Below are 23,438 nucleotides of genomic sequence, written 5' to 3' on the forward strand. Positions count from 1 at the left end.
ACTTCTTAAAAAGGGATAGAATATCCTATAATGGTGTCAAGCATGGTCTGAGTCAACAACATTAAACAATATCAAAGTAACCATAACATGGTGGACACAGGCCAAACTGATTAACTTCTAAGGAACTTAGGTTCTTTATTACAAAGTGCTATGGAAGGGGAATAAACGAGAAGAGAGGGGGTTAACCGAGGGTCCCGATTTTTATTAGTCATATCATGAGAAGCCAACAAACACTGACACCAAGGACAACATAGGGGAAATTACTTGTGTTTAATAAATGAAATAAAGAAACCATAAATTAATGGAAATTAAAGTGGATGAAAAAACAACTTGCCGTAGGTGGGAACCGAACCCACAACCTTCGCATTTCGCGTGCGATGCTCTACCAATTGAGCTACCGCAGCGCTGTATCCCCATCCACTTTCTTGGGTATTTATGTGTCCTAGCAGAACCCTGGGAGTGTTAGCCAGCGCCATCACTCACATACCTTGGCGGCTGACGTGGAACGTCTTTCTTGCCGCAGGCGTCACGAGAACGTGATTTTTTTTGGGTGAAGGCAACTGGTCAATAAACCCACACATGCTACCTGAAGGCATCAATGTTGCCGGATTCGAGACCCTCGTTATGTAATAAACGAGAAGAGAGGGGGTTAACCGAGGGTCCCGATTTTTATTAGTCATATCATGAGAAGCCAACAAACACTGACACCAAGGACAACATAGGGGAAATTACTTGTGTTTAATAAGTGAAATAAAGAAACCATAAATTAATGGAAATTAAAGTGGATGAAAAAACAACTTGCCGCAGGTGGGAACCGAACCCACAACCTTCGCATTTCGCTGTTGCGTTGCCTTCACCAGTTGCCTTCACCCAAAAAGATCACGTTCTCGTGACGCCTGCGGCAAGAAAGACGTTCCACGTCGGCCGCCAAGGTATGTGAGTGATGGCGCTGGCTAACACTCCCAGGGTTCTACTAGGACACATAAATACCCAAGAAAGTGGATGGGGAAACAGCGCCGCGGTAGCTCAATTGGTAGAGCATCGCACGCGAAATGCGAAGGTTGTGGGTTCGGTTCCCACCTGCGGCAAGTTGTTTTTTCATCCACTTTAATTTCCATTAATTTATGGTTTCTTTATTTCATTTATTAAACACAAGTAATTTCCCCTATGTTGTCCTTGGTGTCAGTGTTTGTTGGCTTCTCATGATATGGAAGGGGAACTAACACAGGAGGCTCCTAACTGACACATTGAAAATGCCTCAAAGATTTCTCTGGCCATCTGATTGCTGTACCTTTTCAACACACGTGTGTCGTCAAGGAGTGGAGAACAGCCACACTTGGCACAATGAACAGTCAGATTACTGCCAGTCTTAATCTTGACACAGTGCGCATGCTCACACAAGCGTTCATTGATACAGCGTCCTGTTTGCCCTATGTAAGTGCAGCCGCAAGAGGTGGGAATGGAATACACTACATTGGTGCTGCAATGTGCAGGCTTGGCGACATGCTGCTTATTGCACGGTCCAGGTGTTCTCCGGCTTTCGTTGGCTTTTTTGCACATCCTTCCCAACTTGTTAGGCGCAGTAAACACGACCTTTACACCAGCCCAGCCTGCTTTCTTGATGCGATGGGACATTCCATGCATTTACGGCATCGCAACAGCCTTGGTTAAGTAGTCACCTGCTTCGCGCTGTTTCTTGGGGGAACGAGCCTCTTGCAATAAAACTTCCACCAAGGATGACAGCATTTGTGCAGGATAGCCACTTGCCTTAAGCCGCTGGACTTGATTGGAGGGGCTGCTGGACATTGAGTGGGGGCAAGAGCGAACGACCGCATTTCTAAGGGCCCCCAGGGCGATGGAGTGCTTTGGAACGCGGGGCATACATCCAACACATGTGCCCTTCCTGGAGGTGTAGTGCAAGGTCAAGAAAGCGGATCTGGCCGTTTTTCAGCAATTCTCTTGTGAATGTCAAACCTCGAAATCATAAAGAACTCAAGTTCCTTAGAAGTTAATCAGTTTGGCCTGTGTCCACCATGTTATGGTTACTTTTATAATGTTTAATGTTATTGACGCATGCGCAGCAGGAGTTGACCGACGATGACTCACCTTCCTCTACTTCTTTCACCCTCTTTATGCCCGTTGCAAATTGTATATATTTGCGTAGGCTCCAATAAAGGTGTTGTTGGCAGTCAGCGCTCGTCCTGTGTCCTCCCTTGTCCGTGTGTTTTTTTGTTGCTGTTGTAAATATGAATGATCCGTGACAACTAGCTCGCACCCAAACCCTTCTGAGTGGTGGCAGCACATGCCAGGAAAGAAAAAGTTAGGAAATTGGTGCGCTTTTTAAACATACAGACGGTGCCGTAAATGTATGGCACCAACCATTTTGGACTCGTTCGCGGTGCTGTATATTTGTGTCATTGACCCTGAAAGGGCTAAAGTAACGAACATGGATATAATGAATTGTTGGTTATAAAGAAGTAAATTTAAAATTTACTTGGTCATGCTTCACTGTATGTACTCGTGCAATAGCCACTGGTGTTTTTTCCCCGAGATTTAGGGTAAAATTAGGGGTGCAGCCATTACACGGAGAAGAAGACACATTTTTTTTTCCGTAAATATTTTCGGTGGTACTTGCCCTTATTGAACTACAGTACTCGCTTGTACTGGCTCTGGCTTTTCTTGGCTATTCCCATAGCACGACATACCTGCTGGCTGCAATAAATGGCGGTGCCCCACAGACCAGTGACAACAGTGTCTCAGAGGCAGCCGCTAAATATTGGAGGCAGCACTTTTGCTGCCTAGAGGTGCCAAAAGATCAGCACGGCTGCCTCGTCTTGCCACCGATAAAAAAAAAATTACGGAATTGTTACATTGCTTAACAGATAACACTGCCAACCTTCTCAAATATGTTAAAAATTACCCGCATATGGCTGTGCAGTTAATGTTTAAATGTATTTTTGGGGGGACTTTTTTTACAAAGTTTCAGGTGTGACTTTTACATGGGTGTGGCTTTTACGCGGCCATTACATGAGTATATATGGTATTTAGGTGGAATATTCTCCTATAATGAAATCAGAAATTCATGATTCAACTAGGTATCGGTTGTAGCGAAGCAGACTGTTAAATACAGTCAACAACAGATTTTTTTGGGCACCTGATTTTCGGGCCTGCGCAATTATTTGAACTTAGCTGCGGCACCGCCACGCAACCCTAGCGCCAGCACGTAACGCCTGTTTCATGTGCAAGTAGTGATTGTGCGATGGGGATGCTGTGGTGCGACTTTGCTTCACATGCATTTCTTTTTTTGTGATGCTGAAACAGCCTGTGGCTTCCCTCGATCACACCAGAGGGCGCATGTGAGATGCAGGTTTTGCATAAAAATACACTGTACTGACTCATCTGTTTCATGTTTCACTTCCTCTTTCGGGACCGTATTATATGGAAATTTGGCTTGAAATTGGTCGAATGACTGAAGGTGCTTGCACTGCCTCCATGTGCAAATGGCCTGGAGACCAGGCCTGGTCAGCCTTTAATCCAGTCCCCTTTTCCCCTCGGTGCCATTGAGCAGCGCCCTCTTTCGACTGAAGCATAACCCCACACACAAAAAAAGGCAGAAACAACAAAACCACGCATACGCACCATGTGAATGGCAGCTTCGGTCAATGTGTTCCTCACTGGATGTCATCTGCTAGGAAAGCGCCGCCAGCTTGGGTGACACCATCCTGGTGACGTGCTCCTCGTCGCGTCACTGCTTGTGAACCATTGGTCAGGTGATGTTGGCGCTAACGAATTTTTCAAAGTGTTTCAGTGGTGATTGCAGTGAAAGCGCGCTGCTTCAAAAACAAGATTTTTGGGCATCTGTAGACTTGCTTGCATAGTATCGTTCCAACTTTTTGAGGATCGCCCAACGGGCATGTTGACAGTGGGACAACATTGCCAAGTTCCTTTCCCTTCAGTGATTGTTCGAAACAGCTAACCTCATTTGTGTGTCTGGACCAAAAGAAATGTCCCAAGGGTCATATTCAGCCTTCCATTTGTATCTGTCTTCTTTATTTTGCTACACCTAAGCTTTAACATTTTTTAATGCATTAGTATTACTGGGGTACTTCATGCACTTTCCAGGGTCTACGTATGTATGTATGCATGTATGTATGTATGTATGTATGTATGTATGTATGTATGTATGTATGTATGTACATACGTACGGACGGATAGACGGACTAACGGACGGGTGGGTGGGTGGGTGCTTGTGTGTTTGTTTGTCGGTCTGTCTTTGAATCTAACCATTTTTCTGCCTACTTGAGTCACTGGGTAGTCAGTGGTGGAATAAATAGCAGATTAAGCAGCTGGACTTAGGTAGCAGTGTTCGAAACCAACCATCCTGGGTCAATGAGTATATGGCATTGTGTATGTATGTGCCGCTCTTCAATGTACCTATTTCACACCGACATGCGTCACTGTAGATGGAGGACCAGGCAGGTACTGCTGTTCGTAGAAACTCTTTGACACCGACTTGGAAGTGCTGGGTGTGTTCCACTTCAATGAATCGATGGTCTTCAATGGACCTCTTTGAGGCCAACTTAGATCATTGGGTAGGTCCCAGTAATGTGTGCCACTTTTCAGTTAACAGCTTTGATGCCAGCTTAGGTAACTAGGTAAGTGGCACTGAGAATGTGCTGCTCTACAGTGACGAAAAAAATCCTTTAAATAAATGCTAAGTGGAATCGAACCCATGTCAGAAGGTCTTCATAAGGAGAGCAGCCTGGCTGTTTAACAGGCTGTGCCAACAAAATGCACTGTGTACCATATTGACTCGATTCTAATGCACCCTCGATTGCAATGTGCACCTTTTCACTGTTGTGATAAATAGAAAAAGTCGGTTTTGCACCAAAGGAGAAGCATTGATGGCGATAGCAAATTAGTAGAAAGCTATATGAAAAGTAAGCATAGTAGTTTTATTGGCCATATAAACTTTTAAACATTGGCTTACTAACCAAATTAACAAGCATGACATCATGCACAAGCAAGCAGGAACATGTCTCACTCAATGACCGTAGAAACTCTTTATCAAAACGCTGGAGTGAGGAAGTGCGATAGCAGGAGCTAGCGAATTTACCTTTGTGCGGCCTGTCGCTTCAACGCGACCTAAGCGACGAGAACACAACACGGAGTGCCTAGACTGTCTCCATCACAGATTGCTTTCAAGATAGGTATCTGTATCTTTGGCGCCTGTTATTGCTAGGTGGAGACATTGAAGGGAATCTGGGTCCAATGACCATAGCGCAAAAGGAAAAGCTTGACATATGGTATTCAGTGCCGTACAATGCTTGGAAGCGAGTACAGTAATTCTAACTTGTTGGAATCAGTGAACAAAGTGTTGCACATACACATTGGACTAAAAAATGATCTTGAAGCACCGACTAAACGCGCACACGAAGTTGAAGCTAAACCTGAGTCACTTTGCTCAGAGAGACCAATCTCAAGCCAAGACGTTAATCTAGCAAAAATGCAAAATCAGATCCAGGATTTAGAATCAAAATTTGCATCAGGAGTGTTGCCTCAGTCTTGCAGCAGCAGCGAGCATGATATATCGATGATGCATGACAGAATAGACGATTTGGAAAACCGCTCGAGGCACTCTAATCTTCTCTTTTATGGCATACAAGCTACGGATGATTCGGAAGACTGGGAAACGTCCGAGAAAATAGTTACTAAATTCTGCAAAGACCAACCAGGAGTATCAACAGCTTCAATCGCACGTACGCATCACCTTGGATGATTTTCAAATGAACGCACTCGACCAATTATTGTGAAGTTTTTCAATGCAAAACAAATCGAAACAGTGCTTAGTAATGGCCACAAGCTGAAAGATAATAACTTTGGCATTTCTCGTGATTACTCCGAGGCAGTTCGCGATAAAAGATGTAAACTATGGCAGTTCTCAAAAACCATAACGAAAGAAAAAGACCGTGTAAGCCTTGTCTTTAACAAACTAAAAATGAACAAGGAAGTGTACGTATGGGACACTCAAGCAAATTGTGCGAAGCTTCTTTCCCCGGTTGTGTCTCCAGTTTGACATGGCACCAACCTTTCAACTTCACCTAACCTTCCACAAACACTACAAACGTTAACAAATAGTATGATTAGTACTGAGGACGGTTGCTGCTTTTTGTTCACTAACATTAGAAGTGTTTTTCTAAAAATGTCGCACTAGCTTCACTAATCGACTCAATATCGGCAACAGTAATAGCATTAACTGAAACTTGGTTGAATCATACTATTCCTAATGAAAACATATTCGTTTGTGAAACTGATTTTAATAGCTTTCGTTGCAATAGGAAAAATTGCCGATGTGGTGGTGTCCTCCTTGCAATAAACAGACAGTATATTGTAGTGCCCACGGTTATTAGCACTTTCCTTGAATGCGTAGTGACTTGTTTTAAATTCAGGTCGAGTAACGTAACTCTTGGTGTCCTTTATCGCCCACCAGACCTCACTCATGGGTTCGTAGCAGAATTTCATCGCATTTTTATCGAACTTACTCATCTGTTTCCACATTCTAATGTAATCATTTTTGGTGTTCTTAATTTCCCAGACATAGCATGGTCCACTCAATCAACCTATAGCACACAGTCAGAGTCCCATGCGTTCCTTCAGTGTTTCTCGATTTCAGTCTAACACAGTTAATGTCAAGCCCGACACGATGTTCTGCGCACTCTTCTAATATTCTCGATTTGATCCTAACGAACAATCCAGATATATGTTCTGAAATAACTCATATTAGTGGTCTATTCAATCATGATGCTTTAACTGGTCACTTCGTTCCTTCACCTATCAAAAGGCAAATTATCAGCAAGAAGATTAGGTGTTACAAAAGAGCTAACTTTGATCGTATTAACAATGAACTATCGCTTTTTTCTGTGGACTTTCTGAGAGATTACTTGTCACGGACAGTAGAAGAAAACTGGTTACTACTTAAAAACGCACTCACTAATCTCATAGATAAAAACATCCCAATCATTTCCATGAAATCCAATAACACTGCTCCTTGGTTTTCGCTAAACCTTCGTCGCCTAAATAACAAGAAAAAAAGATTATTCAGGCAAGCTGACAGAAATAGATCATCTGAATCCTGGCGTCCGTACAAAGCATGTGACAAAAGATACGAAAGTTTACTCAACTATAAACGGGACCTGTCATCCATGTTAACAACTAGCCCTCGGCGCTTTTGACGTGTCATTAATCCCAAGCGTAATCCTGACATAGTCCTTACTGATCATGATGGCGCAGCGATAACTGACATTGATTGTTCCCAACTACTGAACGAAACATTTTCATTGGTATTCACGTGCGAATGTTTAGAACCATTAGACACCATGACTTGCACTGATTCGTTTATGCTGGAAGTAATAATTACCGACTCTGGAACTTATTCTCTCCTTACTAATCTTAAGATTTCATGTTCCGCTTATAATACTGGCTTAAATAAAACAATTCTGAAAAATATAGCCCCAGGCATTTTCCCAATACTGTTCGCCTTATTTTCACAATCACTGTCAACAGGCGTTATCCCTCACGATTGGAAGATGGCTAAGGTAGTGCCATTCTTCAAGTCTGGGGATTATTCTTCACCGCTTAACTATCAACCAATTTTTTAACAAGTAACATTTGTAAATTAGTCGAACATATTATACACTCCCAGGTCATTAACTACCTTGAAGAACATAACCTCATATTTAAACAGCAGCACGGTTTTCGCAGAGGCTATTCACGATATACATTCATCAATAGACACCGGAATTCAAGTAGATGCCATATTCCTAGATTATTCAAAAGCATTCGACTGTGTCCCTCATCGTCGACTTATTCACAAACTTACACAGCTGAACATTGACTCTACTGTTGTCACATGGATAAAAGACTTTCTAGAAAACAGGATGCAATTTGCATCGTTAAACACTCGCAACTCATCTCTAGTCCCCGTAACATCTGGTGTACCACAGGGAAGTGTGCTTGGGCCCCTACTTTTTCTAATTTATATTACTGATGTACCAGACAACATCAAATCCAATATCAGACTATTTGCTGATGATTGCATCATATATCGTAATATTCACTCTGTGATCATGACATTCTTCAATCTAACCTAAACGCAATAAATGTATGGTGTTCAACTTGGCTAATGCCTCTAAATCTTGCTAAAACTAAATCCATGTCTTTTACTATAAATCTTGCTAAAACTAAATTCATGTCTTTTACTAATCAGGCACCCCGAACATCAACATCTTACATCTTAAAACAACAGCCTTTTTGAACAAGTTTCCAGCTACAAATATCTTGGCGTACACCTAACCCCTAACTTGACGTGGAATAATCACATTAACCATATCCTCATTTCTGCAAACCGTTCGCTTGGTTTCCTTAAACATAACCTCAAACATGCTCCCGTACACTTACACAAATTGGCGTACACAACAGTAATACACCCTAGAATAGAGTACGCGTCAGCCATATGGAATCCCCATCAGACATACCTAATAACTGACTTAGAAGCCCTGCAAAACCGTGCTGTATGTTTAATCTTTTCAGATTATTCACGAGAAACCAGTGTAACAGCATTAAAACATCGCGCTGAGCTTGAAGCCTTGTCCCTTCGCCGTAATATATCTCGTTTAACACTATTCCATAAGCTTTACTATCACGTATCTCTGCATAACGAGTTCATGTGTGAACCCTCAGGCATTTTTCCGCGTTAGGATCATTCTTGCAAAGTCAAATGCATCATATGTCATTCCCTCGCATTTGGTCGAATCTTTTATACCTCGCACCGCGAAAGAGCGGTGTAATCTGCCAACACACATTGTCACAGAAACAAATGCCTCGAAATTTAGACGCTCTACGCAGTACCATGCATACGTAATATATCACGTTTAACTCTCTGATTTATAAACAGATTTTTTTTTTAATGCTCCGATAACCAAAGCCTCCACAACGTTGTCATAGTTTGTACAAATCATTTACAGTTGCTGTACTGATAACTATTTCTAAATTTTTTTTTTATATATACGTTGATGCACTGCAATTTTTTTTTGTCCCAGTTTTGTTTTTCTGTTGTATTTACATTTATGCACTGTTTGCCTCAACCATGTAACCTTTACCCTATGTAATACCCTCCCTAGTGGGCCTTTGGGGTTATTGTGAAATAAATAAATAAATAAATATTTTACCTCTCACTTGGCAGTTCACTGCTAAATGACCTAACCAATTACATACCTGCCGTTGTTGCTCAGTGGCTATGGTGTTGGGCTGCTGAGCTCCTGACGAGGTCACGGGATCGAATCCTGGCCACGGCGGCTGCATTTCGGGGGGGGCCAAATGCGAAAACACCCGTGTACTTAGATTTAGTTGCACGTTAAAGAACCCCAGGTGGTTGAAATCTCCAGAGTCCTCCACTACGGCGTGCTTCATAATCAGAAAGTAGATTTGGCATGTAAAACCCCATAATTGAATTGAACCGGCTACATAGAAAACATTTCTGGTGTCCCCTTTGTCTACTAATTTGCCCCTGTTTCTTCATCTCTGCTACTGCTGTTGCGTGCGCATCTTTGTCACCCTTTCCCAAATTTCTCAATTCTTGTGCCTCTACAAACTGGGCTATTTGTTCTGCCATCTGCTCCACGGTTTGTAGTTTTCTCTCTTTAAGGAATATCGCCAAACTGCTGCTACACCTGGCAAGAAATTGTTCACCTACGACTTTGTCGCGAACCCATTCATACATTTTGTCCGTCTCGGGCAGCTCTATCCATCTCTCAAACTAATTTGTTAGATGACATGCAAACTGCTTGCCTTTTGCTGAATCTTAAGGCTTACATGACCTAAACTTCTCCCGGAACCCTTCTGCGGTCAACCTGAATCTTTGCAATAAAGTTTTCTTCACCTTGTCATAGTGTTCCTAGGTATACTTTGTGGCGCAAAATACATTTCCTGAAAAGGGACAGAAGAAAGGAAGACAGTTAGCGCCAACTGTCGGCGCTTCACTGTCTTCCTTTCTTTTGTCCCTTTTCATGAAATGTATTTTGCGCCACAAAGTATACCTAGGAAATCTAAGCACCAACTTGCCCAAGAAGAAGTCCTTTTGCCATAGTCTAATAACTCCTCTACTGGCACTCAGAGCCTTGCCCACTAAAGACAGGCCTAAAGCATTAGCCCACTTGCTCCCCTCCCAGCCTTGCCCGACTGCTATTCTTTGAAACCGATGCATCCAGGTCATCTCATTGAAAGGTGACATCAATTTCCTAGGGCAAATCGGCCTTGGGCTGGAAGAAGGTGAGTCGGATGACGCCGATCTGGGTATACTCATGCCATCACGAGAGCCTGCGCCCATCTCCGCTAGTTTTATCTTCAATTCTAAATTTTTTTTCTTTTTTGTGCTCTTCGCACGTTCATGTTGCTTTTCCAAGAACGCCATCATCTTGTCCTTTGACAGGTTTAAATCTTTAGCTATCGCCACCAAACGTTCCCACTCTATCTCTAAACCACCAACATCAGTGACAGGGCTGAAATAGATTACTGGAACGTATCCCAGAACGGATCCTGGAACGGATCTTGGAAAGAATCCTGGAATGGCTCCTGGCAGGATCGCCAATTGTCGTGTGTCACCGATCTCGGGGGCGTGCGGATGTTGCGAGACATGGGGTTGGGAGACGCAGGGCAGCACAGCAAATAGATTTTAATTACACTAAAAACTCAAGAGCCACGTCGATAATGCCAGCTCAGCACCGCTTCTCTCTCGATCACAGCTCGGGTCACACGCCTCGAGGGCTTGCCATTCGGAGCGATACGTGCACATCGTCCTCTTCCTTTCTTTCTGCGCCGTGTGCCTCTTACATATGACAGTGTTGCTTTTCAATGAACGTCTTTGATGCCAACTTAGGTAACTAGGTAAGTGGCACTGGGAATGTGCTGCTTTACAGTAATGAAAAATATTGTTACAGAAGGATGAAAGAAGAGAGAGGCGGAAGAACATCGGAGATGCTGGCTGCTGCGTGTTGTTGGTGGTTAGCCATCTTATCTAATCTCACTCATTTTGTACATATATTGTAAATACAATCTTCTATCCTCCCAACATCCCCGTAACATATTGGCGAGAGGGGCAGGGTTCCACGGCTGAAAACAGAGCTCTGCAGTGCACGTCGCATCACCGTCCGCACCATAAACGACGGTGAGCACTCGGGATCAACATTGTTGCCGCCTCCTACGTCACCGTCGCATAGTACGTCGCTGTCACCTTCAGCTGTCGTGCAACCTAAGGATCCTGGAACTTTCTGCGGGACCGATGGCGCCGACGTTAAGGGGTGGGTGGCTATGTACGAACGCGTGAGTGGAATCAACAGTTAAGACCCTATGCTTATGCTAGCTAACCTGTTGTTCTACCTCAGAGGCACGGCAAAGGTGTGGTGCGAAAACCACGAAGAGGAGCTAACCGGCTGGGACCAATGCAAAGAGAAATTTTTCAACCATTCGCACAACTTCCCAATACTGCCACAACGTCGACATGTGAAGATCAACCCGCACAGCAGTATTCGTCGCCATCAAAGAACGTGGTGCAAATCGTTAGACGTGAACTGGATGCGATGGCGCCTGCAGCTTTCTGTTCGCGTAGCCCTGATGCTACCACATTTTCAGTTCTCCTCGTACAAGCCAGCGTTCGCCAGGAACTTGAAAACATTAGCCTACATTCTGTCTGTGCTGTCGCTAACCCCAGAGCCAACAAACGCCCTTCTACAACTTTCGCTCCACTCTGACATTTCTCTCCGCCTTATCGCAACCCGACTGAGTGGAGAACTGAGGATGGCCAGCTGATATGTTTCACCTGTCGCTGCATTGGTCATGTCGCCCGGTACTGTCGCAACTCGTGGCCCTCAACACCTCGCACGCCGACCAGCCTGAGCTGTTTTGGTGGAAATACCCGCAATCTTTCGCCCAAAGCCCACAGTCTAACAGCGCCAACAACTCTGCTGGAAACATGTGGTACAGTTGCTCACCATCGCCTCGCGGACTCCAATCACGTTCACCGCAAATATGTCGCCCACCTTCCCGTTCCCCGCAGCCACATCGCCTTTCCTCTCCTGTGGCTTTTTGCCGCACTCTTTTGGAAAACTAGGAAATGCAGCCCCCGGAGGTGGTGCTGCATTGCCAACTACTGCAGCAAATCCTCTGTCTGAGCCCTCAAGGAGAAATGTAATTGACGTTAAAATAGACGGCGTACCTGTCCAAGCACTCGTCAACACTGGAGCCCACGTATCTCTGATGAGTGCTAGCTTACATAGATGTCTAAAGGTTCTCACCCCAGCAGCTGCCCGAGTGCTTTGTATGGCCGACGGCGGCGTGCTGGTTGTTCTTGGAATGTGTACTGCACCTTTAAGTATAGCCGGCCGCCCTACTTCTGTTCTCCTTGCTGTGATTGACAACTGCCCTCATGAGGTTATCCTTGGATTTGACTTTTTATCCATTCATCCTGCTCTCATCAACTGTGCGACCGGCATTCTTCAGTTAGAACTGCCTCAACTCGCCGATGCTTCAAGCACCGCCCCACCGCACTTGTGCTCGCTTCACGATGTGCATCTGTCACCCGAGGCAGTTACTTACGTCACTTTGACCGCCCAGCCACAGGTTCCAGACGGTGACTATGTGCTTCACCCCATCATCAACGTGCTTTTGAACCGGAACGTTGCTGTTCTGCATACGTTTATCACGGTTACTAATAATGACATCATTTTACCGCTTCTGAATTTCAGCCTGTGCCCTCAAGTGATTCTGGCGGGCATGTTCTTGGCCAGCGTTTCTAGTGGGTCCGAATTTGACATTGAAAGTCTGAATGCCGAGAGTGGCTTATTAGCGCCAATTGCAACTCACAGCTCTGGTTCCTTGAAGGATGACTTCGCGCAAATGATTACACCTGACCTCACGTCTGCACAGGCCACGGACATACGTCTCCTGCTTGAATCGTACAGTGACATCTTTGATTTCGGCGACAGGCCAAACATCTGTTTTTCACCACCGTATAAACACTGGAGATATGAATCCAATTCGTCAGCATCCCTATCGGGTATCGCATGCTGAACGTCGAGTCATCCAATCAGAAGTGAACAAAATGCTCCGCAAAGGGGTCATCGAGCCTTCAGCCAGCCCTTGGAGTGCTGATGGCTCTGTCGCCCTCGTGAAAAAGAAAGATGGTACCTGGTGTTTTTGCGTCGATTATCACCACTTAAACAAGATCATGCGAAAAGACGTCTACCCACTACCACGCATCGATGACACCTTGGACTGCTTGCACGGAGCTAAATACTTCTCATCCATCGATGTCCGATCTGGCTACTGGCAGATTTGAGTTGATGAAATGGACTGCGAGAAGACGGCCTTCATCATGCTGATTGGCTTATATCAGTTCAAAGTCATGCCCTTTGGCCTATGCAATGTTCCTGCGACATTTGAACTTATGATGGACTCCCTTCTTGCGAGGCTACAAATGGACCACCTGTCTTTGTTACCTTGACGACTTAAAAGGAAGAGGTCTGGACACCGACAAAAATGGTTTAGAATAGTTATTTACGTTTCGGCTCCCCCACGGAAGCCTTGTTCAGATTGTGAACAGTAATGTGTTAGCACTCAGTCAGTATAGTGACACAGTGTATTGCCACCTTTGAAACAAGTTATGCATCAGGCATGTACTGCAGTACCGCGTGTACCCATGTCATCGGTGTCACCCACGACAAGCCGCGACTCCCGCATTTGCTACAGCTGCGGTGTGCCTGGACACATTGCTAGGTATTGCCACCGCCGCCAGCAGCGTGCTTCATGGTTTAATTCCTATACATTCCGCGTGCCCGCTGATGAGCCCTGGCCGTATCCCAGTTCCTTTCAGTGGCTGCAGCAGGGATACGCAAACCGCAGCGAGTCCCCCGTTTCTGATCACAGCCTCACACCACCACCGACACGACAACGGCGTTCTCCATCACCTCGTCGTCGCTCGTTGTCACCACCACCGCTAGGAAACTAGCTCTTGCAGCCGACGGGGGTGAGGCCGCAATGTGTTCATCTTCAAGACCCCCTTGTGTAAAATTGTTTAAAAAGAAAGTGTGTGTTTTAGTTGACAATGTGAGTGCTTTTGCTTTATTTGACACCGGGGCGGCAGTTTCTGTTATGAGCCTGTCCTTCAAAAATTGTCTTGGACAAAAAGTTATGTTTTCTTGGGATTGGAACGCTACCTTTCGCGGAGTTGGCGGGAAATGTTATGCCCACTTGGGGTCTGTTCTGTTTCAGTTACGATAGGGGACCAGACATTTTGAAGTGAATCTACTGTGCTTGCACGTACAATGCATGACATTATTTTAGGAATTGATTTCTTGCGTGAATTGGGGGGTTACTTCGGATTGTGGAAATGGCGCGATTTCTCTTCGCCACGACGCGCGAACTTATATGACAGATAACACCAGTGATGACGCCGACGTTCTCTCCGTGTCGCAAGATGTGTGTTTGCCCCCTCAGACTGCAATGTTTGTCCCTGTCAATACTTCTAGCCCTCGTACAGGTTCTTGTTGTGGTTTGGCCGAGCCCGATTATAACAATGCGCTCAAGAAAAACGTGATAGTCCCTCGCTCCCTTGTTGTCACCGCTGATGGCTGTACTCGTTTGTGGACAGTGAACGTTTCAACCCAATCCATAACGTTGTCGCTAGGACTTAAACTGGCAAGTTTTGATGAACAAGCCATTGTCAGCATCGGAACGGTCGAAATGTTAACTGCCGAAAAGAAATCCAACCCCGATCCCTACCATGATAATTCTGCTGACTTTAAGCGCATGATTAACAAGTCACTGTCTTCTAGTGAGCAGTGTCTGCCTGAAGGAGTGTTCGCTCGCTACGCCACAGTGTTTGATTTTGCTCAAGGCCAACGAGCGTCCAATACACCACCGGCGTCTCGTATACAACAACACATCCATACATGGCAAGCGACGCCAATTCATCAGAAGCCCTATCGCGTTTCACCTTCAGAGAGAAAAGTCATCGCCGAGCAGGTAGAAGAAATGTTACAGAAAGGAGTGATCCTGGAATCATGTAGCCCTTGGGCTGCTCCTGTGATCCTAGTCAAGAAAAAAGACAACTCATGGAGATTCTGTGTGGACTACCGCCGCCTAAACACCGTCACAAAGAAAGACCTGTACCCCCTACCACGAATAGACGACGCCGTCAACTGCCTTCACTCCGTGTTGTATTTGTCTTCTGTTGATTTACGGTCAGGATATTGTCAAATTCCCATGCACCCCTCAGAAAAGGAGAAGACAGCCTCCGTGACACCTGACGATCTCTTTGAGTTCAACGTTAGGCCCTTTGGTTTATGCAATGCTCCAGCGACATTTGAGCGATTTATGGATACTGTCCTCCGCGGACTCAAATGGGAAATTTTTTAGTCGATTTTTTAGATTTTTTAGACTATTTAGTCGACGTCATTATCTACGGCCGGACATTTCATGAGCACAGTCAGCGCCTGTCGGTGGTTCTTGACTGTATCCAGCAAGCTGGCCTTATTTTAAACTTGAAGAAATGTCATTTCGGTGAGCGTCAAGCCCTCGTACTAGGCTTTCTGGTCGACAAAGACGGCATACGACCAGACCCTGAAAAGATAGCAGCGGTTCGCGACTTCCAACAGCCACAAACGGTGAAACATCTGCGAAGCTTTTTGGGCCTTTGCTCATATTTCCGACGCTTTATCAAGAATTTTGCACAGCTTGCCTCTCCCCTCACGTCTCTCCTTCACAAAGACACCCCATACTTGTGGACTGCTGACTGCGAGTTGGCGTTTCAACAGCTGAAATTTTTGTTGACTTCTGGACCGGTTCTCTGGCATTTTGATCCGGAGGAGTCAACTGAGCTGCATACTGATGCCAGCGGTGCGGCTATTGGTGCTGTGCTTGTTCGGTGGCCGTGAGCATGTCATTGCCTACGCTAGTCGGACACTTACAAAAGCGGGTACAAACTACACCTTTACTGAACTCGAGTGCCTAGCAGTCGTCTTTGCCATTCAGAAGTTCCGTCCATATCTCATGGCCGCGCATTCACGATAGTGACTGACCATCATTCACTCTGTTGGCTCGTTGGGCTGCGTGACCGTTCTGGCTGGTTGGCCCGCTGGGCTTTGCACCTTCAAGAGTACAGCTTTTCCGTTAACTACAAGAGCAGACGCTGTCACACGGATGCTGACTGCCTATCTCGTCTCCCTTCACCACGCACTAAAGCTGAGGATGATGACTTCGATGACTACCTAGTCTCCATCTCTTCCAACTTCCCAGACCTGAGTACCTTCGAGAGCGAGCGACGTTGCAACCCTACCTTGAACCTTGAAACCCCTACGAGCAGCTGCACGTGAGCCAGCAGGAACAACACCGTTTACTTTTCGTAATGGTTTGCTGTACAAAAAAAATTACTCGGCTGATGGTCCCCCATTGCTTCTAGTTGTGCTCGAAAACCTGCGCCCTGCTGTTCTTCGTTCCATGCATGACGATATCACGTCCGAGCACCTTGGCTTTACCCGCACACTACACCGACTTCGACAAATATTTTTCTGGCCCAAGCTCTGGAAAACAACGAAACAGTATGTTGCCAGCTGTACTGTTTACCGGCGCCACAAGCAAACTACGACGGCTCTAGCAGGCTACTTGCAACCAGTTAGGTAACCGATGATACCCTTTGAAAAAGTCGGCATTGACTTGCTTGGCCCACTCTCGTCCCGAATGTCAGCTGGCTACCGCTTGATTATAGTATGCGTAGATTACCTTACTCGCTACACGGAAACGGCGGCACTTCCATCTGCCACTGCAGCAGATGTCTCCATTTTTGTTGCATCACGTCGTACTCCGTCACGGCGCTCCCCGGGTTGTCATCAGTGACCGTGGACGGCAATTCACCGCCGACGTAGTTTAAGAACTTTTACGGCTTTGAGGTTCTGCATATCGTCATTCCACTCCTTACCACCCGCAAACCAATGGCCTCACGGAGCAGACGAATCGAACCCTTACCAACATGTTATCAATGTATGTCGCTGCGGGCCACAAGAATTGGGGCGCCGTCTTACCTTTTGTACTGTACGCGTACAATAGTGCCAAGCACGAAGTTACTGGATATGCGCCGTTCCTTTTGCTGTACGCACGCACTCCCCAGAGCTTTCTGGACACTATTCTACCTTTATCGTGCCAAGAAAATTCTTCCACCACCCAAACTCTCTGTCGTGCTGAGGAAGCACGTCGACTGGCACATCTTAAGACATTGTCCTCACAAGGCAACAGCAAGATTCGCTATGATGCGTGGCATATCCCCGTTGGCTTTACTCCTGGTGATTATGTTTGGTTGTGGACACCTGTTCGCAAAAAGGGATTGTACCGCAAGTTTCTCGCCACTTACACTGGACCATTCGTTATACTCAGCCGCTTGAGTAATGTGAACTATGTCATCGCTAAAGTGACGGCAAGTAATCGGCGTTCACGTGCGACACAAGTTGTTCACGTGGCCAGACTCAAGCAGTACCATCACAGGTCCCTTTAACTCACTCAGCGAGTTTCGTCTGCCCCCGGGGAAAATGTAGCAGCACTGCGCAACTGAGGCAGAGAAAGAAGTAGAGTGTGCGCACGTGATCTTGGGGTACTCTGCACCGGCTGGGCCTGGCCTGTAGCTTCCTCTCAGAACTAATTTCACCTTGTAAATAAACATCATTCGTAACATTATTATATCCCAGTGCGGAAAATTACTGGGTCAAAACAAAGGTGACACTAGTTTGACACTAAATACCAGTAGGTGCTGTTCATTATACTTTATTTTTGCACCTGTTTAAAGGCTAACAAGTGCATTTCTCATTCGCAAGTGCAACTAGGGTGGTGGAGGAGCTGTGTTTCTTATTATTACTGATTTGAGTGTTAAATGCAAAGGTACTAGTTAAACTGCAGTGGCAATGTCATCGGCGCTACCACTGGTTGAGTGGGCACGACACATAGTGTAAAGTGGCACGTGCACCAGGTTTTGGCCTTACCAGTGGTTTTCTTTCTGGCAGCTGTCATCATGTGCTCCCCATTATTTCGCAGACAGACTGTCCTGGCTATGACCCTGTGGTGATTGCCCATCTCTGTATGCCGCAAGAGTTTGGCTCTCAACATGCTGCCTCACCTGAAAGGTGAGCTTTTTGCACGCTCCATCTTTATTGCTGCTCTTGTGATTGTAGGGACCTGCAGATGCTTAGACAATATATTGCAGAGCAGATGTACAAGATAAGTACAATCTGTGTTGGCTCTATGCTTTGTCATTCCCATGAGGATGGCAAAGATAACAAAACAAACACCTTTTGTTCTGTGATGTTGGCTGCATTCTTGGTTTTTAGATGTTCTGAAGTGCCTTGGAATGCAAAGTTGTTTTTCTTGCATAATTAAATAATTAAATTCTGGTGTTTTACATGCCAAAACCAAGATATGATTATGAGGCACGCCGTAGTTGGGGACTCTGGATTAATTAGACCCCTGGGGTTCTTGAGTGTGCACCCAATGCATGGTACGTGGGCCTTTCTTACACTTGGCCCCCGTTGAAATGCAACTGCTGCAGCCGAGCAGTGCTACGCCAAAGCCACTGCGCCACCACCCTCGTGTGAGCGCAGGTTGAGGCATTTTTTGTGCACTGTGGGAGAGCGCTCACCTGCCCAACCAACGAGTTTTTATTAGTGCTGCAGTTGTGTTTCCAAAGTTTAGTCTCGATAACCATGGTGATTTGTCACGTTCACCACATCCTGGTTGCGGACGCTGATGAGGGGGGGAATGTGCCACACACTGTGAGCACGAGAGCCTTAGTTGGTTGAAAATAATCTGGCGCTGTGGTGTTTCTCATTGCGCATAAGTTGCTTTAAAAAGCTGAACAGCTCAATTTAATTTTGCAGCGATGAATCGCTGCCCGGCTGTTTTCACCTCCACCAAGGTTCACTGGTGTCGGTCCCCGAAATGCCAAGGTGCTATGCGAGAAGTTTATAAAAATTAAAAGCAGTAGTTCCACGCATTAGGATTCCTGCAGATTACCAGTCAAATTTCACGTTGCTGATGCTACAGCAAAGTGGAGCATTGGGCCTTGCAGCGTATCCATAAACTAGCACTGCGGTGGAAGAATTTAAATGGCGCCACCACAGCTTGGACTACAATTGAATTCATTACGTTCTCTTGAGCTTGTGCACACCTGAAAACTCAAACTGCTATTGCACAAATCAGAGCAAAGCATACTGCACGCAATATTATGCTACGTCTTGCATCACTGCTTCTGCTAGCTTTTAAAATTCTAAAACAAACTCCTTGCATTGCTTTTACGGGATGCATGACAGGAACCAATAAGACATTTCATCTCAGGGAGCACTTTTTTACTTGAAAGGTGCTTCACTCTTGCCTAACAATTTCTTTGGAAAAAGAGGGCTATGAATGTGTCCATAACTGAGCAGTCCAGAAGAAGGCAACTATGAGTAAAAGAGCCAGTTATGTCAACAGCGCACTAAGCTTAGTGGCAAGGGAAAAAAAGAAAGAAATTGGCATCCACCCAACAATAGCACGAAGCTGCAAAGGAAACTAGCGCAGGTTACTCAGAAAGAAAGCTTTGCAATGGAAGAATTCATCCTGGTCTGGGGATCAAACCAAGGGCCTTTGCAGAATGCTCAGTTTACCATCTCAGCTCACCACGACGCTAGCAGGTTGCAAGGCAAGGCCAAATTAATGGATAGCTCAAAGCACAGGTACACTCAATACAGTAAATTGATTTTGTAGAAATTTGCAGAGTGGAGGAAGTTTCTTGAAAGGGAAATGACAAAGGAAAACCTTTTTGTCACTTGTGTAACTGGTTGCAACAGCACAATGACATCTTGAAAGGTTTGACTTGCATTTGTTACCTGCTCAATTTAAACCATCTGGTGGCTGCAAGTTTTTGTTTGAGTGCACAAGTGTGGCAAGGAGTCGTAAGGTAGATAGATCATGGCATTGTTTCATATAAAAAAAAAAAAGAAAGCTTTCATATGTGCGCACTGAATCTCTTTTTGGAGTGTCAGATGCTTATAAGCAGCTTGGTGTGATTGTACAGGTGTGCAGGGGCCTTTCTTAGAGCACAGGTCCTAGGTTCCCATTCTTGCAGTGAGCATCGGTGTCCTCAGTGTAAACGAGCGAATGAGCACAGCGAAGGATGAAAGGGTAAATGCGGAGCGCAGCGGGGAATGAAAGATGTCGAAGAGAGTATGAGGAGGAAAGCGAAGGAGGAAAGTGCAGTGGGACCATGAGACAGAAAGTGGAGGAACAGGGTATGGCGAAAGTGTGAGGAGAAAAGCGTAGTGCTCCGGAAGACGGGCTGTGCAGTGACGATGGCTACGAGATGGTGCCAGAGTGGCGCAGGTCATCTGTTCACCGATGATGCCACCGATACCATATATGGAAGCAAAGCGCTGCTTGAGCGGTGGTCTGTCTGCGGCAAATGCCATGAATTGTGCCCACACGTCACCCAATTGCCGCCTCTCACGATCTCCAGATTAGCGAGGCACCCCACTTCGCTTCGTTTGCAACATGCCGCACAAGACAGATTGTCCGCGTCAGCCAATATATCGCGAAATGAAAACACGTATATGCTGCGCTCAAATTTCGCATTATGGAGTATTGTAATAATTGTAGAAATTTTTTGTATATTTGTCCTTCCACCATCCACTTTGCTGGTAATAACATTCTAGTGGTGAAAGAAATTGAGGGGAGGGTAGAAATTGGGCCATGTTGGTAGGACATGGACAAAAACATGGACAGACATACAGCTATGTGTTGTACCCTTCATCTCTCCCTGTTTTTTGCACTTCATTTGCAGTATGCGGGAACCAATTATTTGCCTTTGCATGGCGACAAATAGCGTAAAAGAATGTTGTGTCTTCTTTTGTAGGACCAGGACAGAATTTTGAGGCCCATTGCCAACGACAAAAGCTGCACACGAGCTGGAATGTGGTGAACAGAGTTGTGTGTCGTAGGCAATGAATGCGATGAGGCAATGGACAATTTGACTTGTAAACTGCTGTTACAGTCCTTGATTTCACATCGATCGGACAACGGGTGGTGCATAGTGCCCCCCCCCCCCCCCCCCCCATTGAAATATATTTTAACAAAAAGTTTGGATAACTCCGTGGGAGGCCTCCGAAATCTCAAGTGTATGCCAAAAGCAGCATAACCTCGACTTCGTTCTTTTGAAATATATGGGAAACACCACGACCTTTGTGATGTGCTGCTACACCTTCACTGTGAATTCTTTTTTCAGGGAGCTGAAGGTACCTGAGCTTGATGTCCGAAAACAAGCTAATTCACGCTACCATCCTTCAGAAGCTATTTCTAATTGTGCTAATGACAGTAATGAAACCACCATGGGTATTTAGGGGTGCTATCTGTGCCAAGTTTTGGCCCACTAACTCTTCCTGGTTGTCTTGTAGGGGTAATTTACATGCTGTCATTATGTGAGCACTGTGCTGTGCAGTTCTTTTCGTCTTTTTTTTTAATTACTAGTGGCTTCTAGATATTATATTGACATGTGTACTTGTTTTTCTTTATCGGGTGACCACATTTCACCGCCTAACAAATGTTATCGCACAGTGCAGGATGCACCTGCATGTATCAGAAGTTTCTCGAAAATTATCGATGGTTCTATGCGCTCTCCGTTGTCACTGAACCTTGTGTAATCTGATTTCATGTATGTGCGACGCGAATGGTGTAGAACTTTTTGGAAGACACGTGGGCACCAGCAATTACTCAGGAACCTTAAATGACTGATGTATCAAAGTCGACGTGCTTGACCCGCTGATGAAATTTTTGCCGATCACCAACTGTGTTCGCTGCTATCGTTGTGCTTTGAGCGTAGCTTATTTTTGAGGGCACAGGTTCACCCAATAAATCACTAGTTTCGCCATTCAAAGTTTTGCTGCTTTCTTCGCTGTCACTACCATGTGACAATATAAAGCACTTTTATGATGTCCACCAGTACTAACAAAAATTTTTTCTCATACTCCTCCAGTTCTTGCTCTTTTCTCGTACAAAGCTTTCAAAGCATTTAATATTGAGGCTCTCAACTCCAAGTGTGGTACGTAGGTCGGACAGGATACCGTGCCATGAAAACTTATAAGCTGACAGAATAAGAGCTCTTGCTGTGTATAGGTGCATTAAAAATGTTAGGCATAATGTTAAAAGACAGAAAGACTGTGTTAGAGAGCAAACAGAGGTATCCCATAGTTGAGGTGACATTAAGAGACAGAAATGGAGCTGGGCATGCCAGGTAATGCGTAGGACAGATGGTCTATTGGGGTCACAGAATGTGTGCCAAGGGAAGGGAAGGGCAGTCGAGGATGGTAGAGCACTAGGTGATGTGATGAAATTAGGAAATTTTCAGGCATAAAATTTGGTTAGCTATCGCCAGGGTTTGTACACCACCTTGAATTCCTAAAAAACTGGGTTGAGGGACAACCTTTAAACATTTGACAAAACAAATTCCACATTGGGGTTATGACATAGACTGTAGCTTTCCATCAAGAAACGATCCTAGATATTTTCTTTTCAGTGTTGCTGAGCAATGCAATGTGGTGTGTCTACGTCTACCAACGAACAGGCTTGTTGAAACTGCTATTGCCATCGTGGAGCTAGATGACGCCAGATGAAGCAACCAAGCCGTACCATAATTTTTGTTGTTTCGCTAGTTCATTCTCATCGCAGCCATCATGATTTTATTTCCGAGCCCTCAGCTCTGTAAATGCCTGATGGAAAATAACTATCAGCCATTTGGCTTTAAAGGGACTCTGAAACGATTTTACAATTTTCTACAAACGTACTGAGTCGTTAGAGTAGGTCCTTCTGATCATTAATTGACACACCTAAGTGCTCCGCGTAAAGCGTGTAATTTATTATAAGGTTTTAAAACATCGCTGCCGATTGCAGCACACTGCTCGGCAGAATTTTAAGCCGCCCCTACCCATATGACGGAAATTGCCCATATGACGTCAGTGGGGCGAGCTATCCGATTGGCTGACCAGGGCGCGTGATCGATAATTTTTCCAACTTTATGGTAAACAAATGATGTTTGTAATAGTTGAAATGTTAGTTAATTTGTTTTTATAAAAAGAAAGTAACATAAAGAGAATGCACAAGAACAATTTTTCAGTACACTTAAGCACTTCCGGCGCACAGCAAGTGTCGTCTGCTTGTGTTACAACGTGCTCCGTCTTTGACGAGAGCTCCGCAGTCAGTGTCGGCCTGTCTTTTTGCGAGCGCTATGATTCAACTTTGTTGCGTTGTGGACTGCAAACGTAGCGACTGGCAATATGTCAAGCTGCAATATCGTGTCCTTCTGCAAGCCAGTAGACGAGCGG

General features: G+C 45.3%; 1 protein-coding gene across 11 annotated transcripts in view; it reads left to right on the forward strand.

Annotated features, from left to right (window-relative positions):
• The window catches only part of LOC126538440 (DENN domain-containing protein 2D-like), a 423,989-nt gene that overhangs the window by 87,763 nt on the left and 312,788 nt on the right, over positions 1-23,438 (forward strand). For all 11 annotated transcript variants that reach the window (XR_008613950.2, XR_008613951.2, XM_050185285.3 and 8 more), the window contains exon 6: positions 18,130-18,218. Coding sequence is in view for 9 of the 11 variants with exons in the window: in XM_050185285.3 (XP_050041242.1) it covers positions 18,130-18,218 (89 nt within the window). In the remaining 2 variants the exon portion in view is untranslated. The remainder of the gene's footprint in view (positions 1-18,129; positions 18,219-23,438) is intronic.

This window comes from Dermacentor andersoni, chromosome 4, assembly GCF_023375885.2.
Source record: "Dermacentor andersoni chromosome 4, qqDerAnde1_hic_scaffold, whole genome shotgun sequence".
NCBI classification, from domain to species: Eukaryota; Metazoa; Arthropoda; class Arachnida; order Ixodida; family Ixodidae; genus Dermacentor; species Dermacentor andersoni.